General features: G+C 34.0%; 1 protein-coding gene across 1 annotated transcript in view; it reads left to right on the top strand.

The window, feature by feature from the left end:
- Positions 1–8,376, top strand: part of LOC108518985 (kelch-like protein 13) — a 27,562-nt gene that overhangs the window by 11,844 nt on the left and 7,342 nt on the right. Inside the window, exon 3 of the mRNA XM_017857721.1 lies at positions 3,710–4,505. Coding sequence (XP_017713210.1) covers positions 3,710–4,505 — 796 coding nt within the window. The remainder of the gene's footprint in view (positions 1–3,709; positions 4,506–8,376) is intronic.

The following is an 8,376-nucleotide window of genomic DNA, read 5'->3' on the forward strand; positions in this document are numbered from 1 at the left end:
TAGGAAAACGGATCCCCTTCCCCCTTGCGCTTTCTGGTGAGGCGATGCCTCGCCCTGCTTCAGCTCTCGCTGGTCAGGCTGCAGCAGCTGACCAGCACCGATTGTCCGGCACTCCCTAGTGAGATGACCCCAGTACCTCAGTTGAAAATGCAGAAATCACCGGTCTTCTGTGTTGCTCGTGCTGGGAGTTGGAGACTGGAGCTGTTCCTATTCGGCCATCTTGCTCCCGGATCGATAACTCTATTTTCAAGTGTACCTTCTTTGGAATTGTGGCCGGGTTTTCAGATGAAATAAAAGATGAACTCAGATGAAATTTCTACTTTGACATTTTAAAAATAAGCTTTAAACTTCATATTTTATATTTTCAATGTGTATTCTATTATATATATAAATTGCATTATAAATCCAATTATCCATTTATGGATATCCAGTTATCCATTTATCCTTTTATGTATCCAATGGATACACAAATACATGTATCCATTTAAAAATACTATCTAGGCTTAATTTTTGGAGATCTTCTAGCTGAGTCACTTTTAAGAATCATGGTGGAGAAGTAGATTAAAATGAACCATAATAGAATATTATGTATTTCTCTGAAAGTTGTTTACTATAATTCCATCAGTTTTGGTCTATTTATATTGTTAATTATTACTGTAGGCTGTAGGCTTTGCTTCTTTAATTTCTATATTCTATGATTAATTTTTAAGCTTTGATTACATATACTTGTTAAGAATTAATTTCCTATTATATATTTTTCTTGTCTGTGTCTCATTTTGAAATTAATAAGGTTCTAGTAATTTGCTACATTAATTCAACAGGTATCCTATTTTTAATTGCATCTATCATCGTATCTTTACCTTTTATATTTTTGATATTTGTAGTATTTAGCCTTTGTTGCATACTCACAGTATGGTAGCTGTTGTACATGAGCTATAGAAAATACTTAGTCTTGGGTACTCCATAAATATATATACCAACTATGTGCCTACAAAAATTAAAAATGGAAAGAAATAAAAAAAGAAAATACTTAGTTCTTCTATCAAGAAGATAACAGTTTGGAAGGTTATGGAATACCATTCTCTGGTGATTTTAAAGAAAAAAGTAGGCAGCTATTTGTATTGGCTTGATGGTCTGTCAAAGTCTTTTCTAGTCTTGTGTGTCTGTATATATGAATGTATTGATATACAGAAGGTATTTTCCAAATGCTGGTAAATAAAATGTAAGTTGCTTTCTCCTGTTATTCTAGCAATCATTTTCTCACTGGATAAATTTGAAGAGGGAAAAGGTGAAGGAATTAAATACCTTGATCTCATTTCTAAATTATACAGTTTGGCTTTTAATCTTTAATCTTGCTCTATGTTACATGCTATAAATTACACAGTTTGGCTTTTAATATTTAATTTTGCTCTATTTTACATGCTATAAATTTAGATTTCAGATTGGTGACTAACAACTGGTAGTATCATTTTGCTGGCTTAAAGTACCCATTCTTTGTTGTTTTTTAGTAATCATATCAATAATGATGAGAATTTGCATACTTGGGAATTTTATCTGTGTTGTCATCAACTTTTGCATAACTGTACTAATAAACGTCTTCAAAAGTTTAAATCACCTTCACTCTGGGAAAGAGATAATTCTTACTTGTCTTGGGAAGTGAATTCATGACCTCAAATTCCTTCCACTCAGGGTGAATTGGGAAAACAGGTATTGACTGTAACTCCATTTACGTAACTTAAATTTTTGAACCACCAACCTGCAGCTCCTCAAATTGGATTAAAACGGACTTTTTATTAACCATATTAGAAATCCAGGGTATTTATACAGTGCTATGCTGTCTATTTCTAGAGACTCATAATTTGTTAATTTATTTTTCTATTTTTTTATGTTGCAGTTATGTTTTAGGTATTCTTAAAATATATGGCTACTAAGTAAAATAAGCAGTTAAACATTTTGTAAAGCAAATCAGCTACTTAAAAGAGCGCAAATTCTTTTGAGTAATAAATGAGTGATAGACTGGATGAAGAAAATGTGGCACATAATACTATGCAGCCATAAAAAAAGGATGAGTTCATATCCTTTGCAGGGACATGGATGAAGCTGGAAGCCATCATTCTCAGCAAACTAACACGGGAAAAGAAAACCAAACACCTCATGTTCTCACTCATAAGTGGGAGTTGAACAATGAGAACACATGGGCACGGCGGTGGTGGGGGGACATCACACACCAGAGTCTGTCGGGGGCTGGGAGGCTAGAGGAGGGATAGCATTAGGAGGAATACCTAATGTAGATGATGGGTTTATGGGGGCAGCAAACCATCATGATATGTGTAATACCTATGTAACAAACCTGAGCGTCCTGTACATATATCCCATAAGTTAAAGTCTAATTTAAAAAATCTATGAAAATAGCAATGTGTGTGTGTGTTAACCTTAGAGATTTCAGTGATATTATATCCTAACTAGGCTGTCATTTTATGTAGAGGAGTAATGCTTATAGCTTTATTTCAGTTTTTAAAGAAATGTCAACAGAAGGATTATTTGATTTTCTCTTAACCATCTGCCAAATCTGTTAACAATACAGTTATGAGGTTAACAATACATTGATAAAGTTTGTGTGACATTGAGGACACATAACCTGACAAAATTTTATAAACAACTAAACATTTAAGTCTTTTGCCTGTGATTCGTGTCTCTTTTATATATACACGCTGGCATTTTTTATGGTAGGCTTGTTTTGTGGTTTGTTCTTTGTATTATATTTGCTAATATTATTTTTTCTATTTTTCCTTTGACCAGTCAGTTATTAGAGCATTGAAAAGAGGTTCTACTGAGGAAAGGCCTCTCTGTCACTTCTCTTCTTTGTTAGCTTTTCACTTTATGGTATATTTTGCTCTATGGTGGGGAAATGGTTCTGGGCTCATGTTGATGCCAGAGAGAAACAGAATGTGCTGTGAAAGTAAGAGTGGCTAAGGAAAGCCATGTTGCCCAGATGGAAGCAGTCATCACAGATACCAAAATCTCATTTACAGGACAGATTTGATGTAGATATGCCTCTCGGCCCTTAAGAAAGACATTTCCTTTCTTATATTTCCAGATAAATAATGTTGAAAATTAATTTACCCTAGGAATAATTATCTTATTAAATTATTTTCATTATGAGTAATAACTTTGAAGGAACCAAAATGAATGATAGTAATGAGTGATGCCTATTTACATGAACGGGAAATCTAGGGATTGGGTATTAGAGCTTTTCTGTTCGTGGATCTGCTAGCTATGTGGCATTTTTAAGAATAATGACTAAGAAGTGGATTGACATGAATCATAATAGAATAACCTTCTATTTTCCCATGTTTCCATCTGGCAGGAATTCTATCAGTATTTTTGGGGTGGGGGTGGAATACATGTTTGAGGAGACAAGAGTAATTAATTTGGCCATATTCCAGTTATAACATTGTTTCTTAGAGTAACTTCTAACTTACTGACTTTGATCATTTTCTTTTAGTCAGCCTTCTACCGGATTAAGTAAAGGTGGTTTGCAGATTATCTGTATGTAGATCATTGATACATTTAGATAAGAATCCTTATTTGCATCTAAATGAACATTAAAAACATAATTTACTCTTATTCTAGAACAGGTATTTGTGGTATCAAGATGTGATTGCCATGAAAGTAGTCATGTTTTAATTTTTTTTAATTGGCTTAATAGGTCACTTTAGACAATTGTGTTGAAGTTGGACGGATTGCCAACACCTACAATCTAACCGAAGTGGATAAATACGTTAACAGTTTCGTCTTGAAGAATTTTCCTGCATTGCTGAGCACGGGGGAGTTCTTGAAACTCCCTTTTGAGCGTCTTGCCTTTGTGCTTTCCAGTAATAGCCTTAAGCACTGTACTGAACTTGAGCTCTTTAAGGCTACCTGTCGTTGGCTTCGCCTGGAAGAGCCTCGGATGGACTTTGCTGCAAAATTAATGAAGAACATACGATTTCCACTGATGACACCACAGGAGCTCATTAATTACGTGCAAACGGTGGATTTCATGAGAACTGACAATACTTGTGTGAATTTGCTTTTGGAAGCCAGCAATTACCAAATGATGCCATATATGCAGCCAGTTATGCAGTCAGACAGAACTGCCATTAGATCTGACACCACTCACTTGGTTACACTAGGAGGAGTGCTGAGGCAGCAGCTGGTTGTCAGTAAGGAATTGCGCATGTATGATGAAAAGGCCCATGAGTGGAAATCATTAGCCCCCATGGATGCCCCAAGGTACCAGCATGGCATTGCCGTCATTGGAAATTTTCTCTATGTCGTTGGTGGACAGAGTAATTATGATACAAAAGGAAAGACGGCAGTTGATACAGTCTTCAGATTTGATCCTCGATACAATAAATGGATGCAAGTTGCATCTTTAAATGAAAAACGTACCTTCTTCCACCTAAGTGCTCTCAAAGGATATCTGTATGCAGTTGGTGGGCGAAATGCAGCAGGTGAACTGCGTAAGTGTGCATTTATATTAAGCATAGAGACAAATTTCTTCACTCAGAAATTCTTATCAAATCATAAAATAAGCAGTCCTGTAAAATCAGATAAAAATGTAGCTAGCTAGGGTTTCATTTAAAAACTATTTTCTGAGAAAATATTAGAGACCATCTTTATGCCTTATCTGGGCATATATCGTTGGTGAGGGAACAAATTGTATCTTACAAATACATCAGTATATTATAGAATATTTTACTTGTGCAGCATATGTGCGCAGCATAATGTGGTCCTTCATCTTGAAGGTTCAATCTAAAAAGTATACTTAGCTCATTTAAATTATAAATAAGGTCTTGGATATGAATTTGGCATGTTTTTCCTCATTTTCTGTTTTTAAAGGCCCACATGATTATTTTTACCTGAACAGGTTACAATCCTTCATACAGAAAAAACTTTCATTGTTTCTTCTTTTACAAAATTTGTTACCTAATTAGAGGTCACATAGATAATTTTCTTTATAGATTAAATTTACAAAGTTCCAACATTGAATACGAAGTTATTCACTGTGAATATTATGATCTATGACTGTTTGTTTAAAAAATAATTCTCTTGACATAATAATCAGATAGTTTTCTTTACCATAAGCACATCTGGCAGCTTTATTTGATGGTTAACTTTTTTTGTCTTCCCAGTATAAATTGTCCATAAACATACTTTGATATAGAATACTTTGGGCTATATAAATTAACCCAAAAAAGGTATATTTTATTATTTCAGATAAAATTGGGATAGTATAATTTTTCCCAAAATAAAGGCAGGAAGTCCACATTTTTATGTTGTGACATATATTTGTCATTGCCATTATTGTTTGGCCTTCTTTTCAATTCTTTTATTCTGTATTATAAATAGAGTCTGTCCACAGGGAGGGGAACATCAGAGACCGGGCCTGTTGGGGGGAGTGGGGGGCTAGGGGAGGGATAGCATTAGGAGAAATACCTAATGTAACTAACGGGTTGATGGGTACAGCAAACCACATGGCAACGGTGTATACGGTATGTAACAAAACAGCACGTTCTGCACATGTACCATCAGAACTTAAAGTATATAAAATAATAAGTCAATAAATAATACAAAATACAAAGACAAAAAGAAGAAAAAGAAAGAAATAAAAGAAAGAAAAAAAAGAAAGAAAGAAAGAAAGGAAGGAAGAAAGAAGAAAGGACAGCCAGCCAGGTGTTCTCATGCCTGTGGTCCTAGCATGTTTAAGGAGGCTGAAAGCAGGATTGCTTGAACTCCAATAATAAATAAATAAATAAATAAATAAAATAAATAAATAAATAAAGTCCTTGTAGTTGATCAATTCCAGGCTCCATAGAGCTGGGATAGTTCAAAATATTGAGATTGGCTCTGGATAAGTTCAGAGTAGTTCTCAGAATCTTTATTTTTCAATATTCTAAGAAATAAAAGATAGTTTAATGTATTTGAGACTGAGCTATTTATCAGAGAAAAGATTAACTGTTCTCAGCTCTTATACTTTCCTGTTTATAAAACCCTTTCTTGTTAGTGACATGGTCTTTTTCCTGATCTTTTCTACCCAAAGTTTTTTCCTTTGTTGTTACAATGAAATTTTTTTCTAAGACCAGACTTTCTAGGTTGTTGGACTGTGTTGCATGATCATGAACTGCATAGGCGTTCCAATATATTTTGATAACTGGACTTTTAAAAGCAGTCAAGCCATAAGTGTCCTTAGTGTACAACTGTCCTTTAGGCCTCCTCAGTCAACCCACACCCATTATTTTCACATTATTATACTATTTTAAATTTGTTGTATCTGGAAATATCTAGAAGGTGCAAGTAGTGACTTGGTTGTTTCTTAGAAAATCCCTGTGTAAGATAATCTTTTCTTAAATATTTTCTTCACAAATAATAGGTCATTAACCTGGGCAGTCTTCTTTTCTCAGAGGAAATAGCTCCGTTTTTCAAAGTCGGTCCTTGCTTGTTGATATTATCACCCCTGTTAATATGCAGCTACTTAGTTTTCAATATATAGTTCCTAATACTAATTAAAAGCCATATTCTTCTGGGAGTTTATAATCTTCAGGGCGAGGGGAGTCATTTCATAAAACCAAGATGCTGGGGGTTTTTTTTTTTTTAATCTATCCCAACCCTCTTTCAGTTGCTCCTATGGTATACCCATCTAGGAACTAGAAATAGACCACCCTGTTGGGCAAATGGCTCATACACAGGAATCCTTACTCCTGACCTTCAGAAACCACCCCTCCATCTCTGATTTAAAACAGTCTTTTGTGTTTCATTTAGAAAGGGAAAAGAAGGGAATCATGCTTTTCTTAGGGTATTCTAAATTCATATTTAGGCTTTAACAATAAAATTTCTAAACCTTAACCTAAGGATGATGACTTAAAAAATTTCCCCTCTAATGGTATATATAGGTTCCTTTTAATCTTATTTCATAAACTGCATTTAACAAATGCACGTGTCATTATAATACAGGCACAAACCATCTATTCCAAGAATTCTAATTCTAGTTATCATCCAATTATTTGATATTTTATTCCATTTAAAATGATCTATAGATTACAAATCTATAATGATCTTATAGATTTGTAATCTATAAGTAGCTAAACTTTTGTAGAAAATGATTGTGTCCCTTAAAATCAGCATACCCATCAAACGCATTCTGTACTTAACATTTTATTATACAATATATTGGAAGTTTAAAAAATATTTTGTGATTGACTTAGTAAGTGCACTCAAATTTAGAGTCTTGATTTCAGGAGACAAAAGGTCAAAGAGAGTCATCAGTTAAAGCCAAGAAGCAAGAGGTTTCATTTGTTTCTGGTCCACTCCACCCTCTTTGAGTTCTTTCTATGTTATACTCAAATAGAAGCAAGAAGTAGATTGTTTTGTCATGTCGCATTCTATATTACTGAGGTAACCAAACTTGATGAAACCTGCCTTGATTACTATTGCTCCCAAAGAATAATATTAATGAAATTTCCTGTATTTTACCTATTGATCGTGTTTCTCTTTATATAAATAAAAGTGAATTTGTATTAGTTGGCTTTTCCAGTTTTCTTGGGCCCATTGTTTTGCAGAATAGCAGATTTTGATTCTAAAGAAACTCGCCTATATTTCTGAATGTTCCTTCCAGAAACTGAGTTTTAACATTTCCCTTACCCTACAAGTGCTTTTAAAATAGAATTCCCCTTCAATGCACACATTAACATCTATTATAATAAATTAACATTCCCATTGTAACTGATTAAGTTGACATGTTCATATGCCTTTGTAAATAGAAGGAGGTGATGGGAATGGGTATCAGGAAAAGGGGATTGATGGGAAAGTCATTTAACAATTTAACAGGTTGATTAGTACCAATATATCACTTCATACACACAGTAACCATTGCCTGTATATAATTATAAAAAGAAAAATTTAATGGGTACAAAAATAGTTAGAATGAATTAATAAGGCCTAGTATTTGATAGCACAGCAGGGTGACTGTAGTCAATAATAATTTAATTGTATGTTTTACAATAAGTATGAGTATATGTAATTGTGTTATTTGTAACACAGAGGATAAATGCTTGAGAGGATGGATACTCCATCTTTTATGATGTGATTATTATACATTGCATGCCTGCATCAAAACATCTCATGTACCCCATAAAAATATACACTTACTATGTACCCACAGAAATTAAAAATTAAAAAAAGAAAACAGTGGAAACATTTGCAAGACAGTTTAGATCACTTTAATGCATTTGGTCTTTTAAAATCTTTTCGTGGGGTACTTGGACCAAAGGAAACCTAAGCCCATTGTTCATGAAAAAAAGACTGTGTGTGTGTGTGTGTGTGTGTGTGTGTGTG

This window comes from Rhinopithecus bieti, unplaced genomic scaffold (genome assembly GCF_001698545.2).
Source record: "Rhinopithecus bieti isolate Rb0 unplaced genomic scaffold, ASM169854v2 scaffold_47894, whole genome shotgun sequence".
Taxonomy (NCBI): domain Eukaryota; kingdom Metazoa; phylum Chordata; class Mammalia; order Primates; family Cercopithecidae; genus Rhinopithecus; species Rhinopithecus bieti.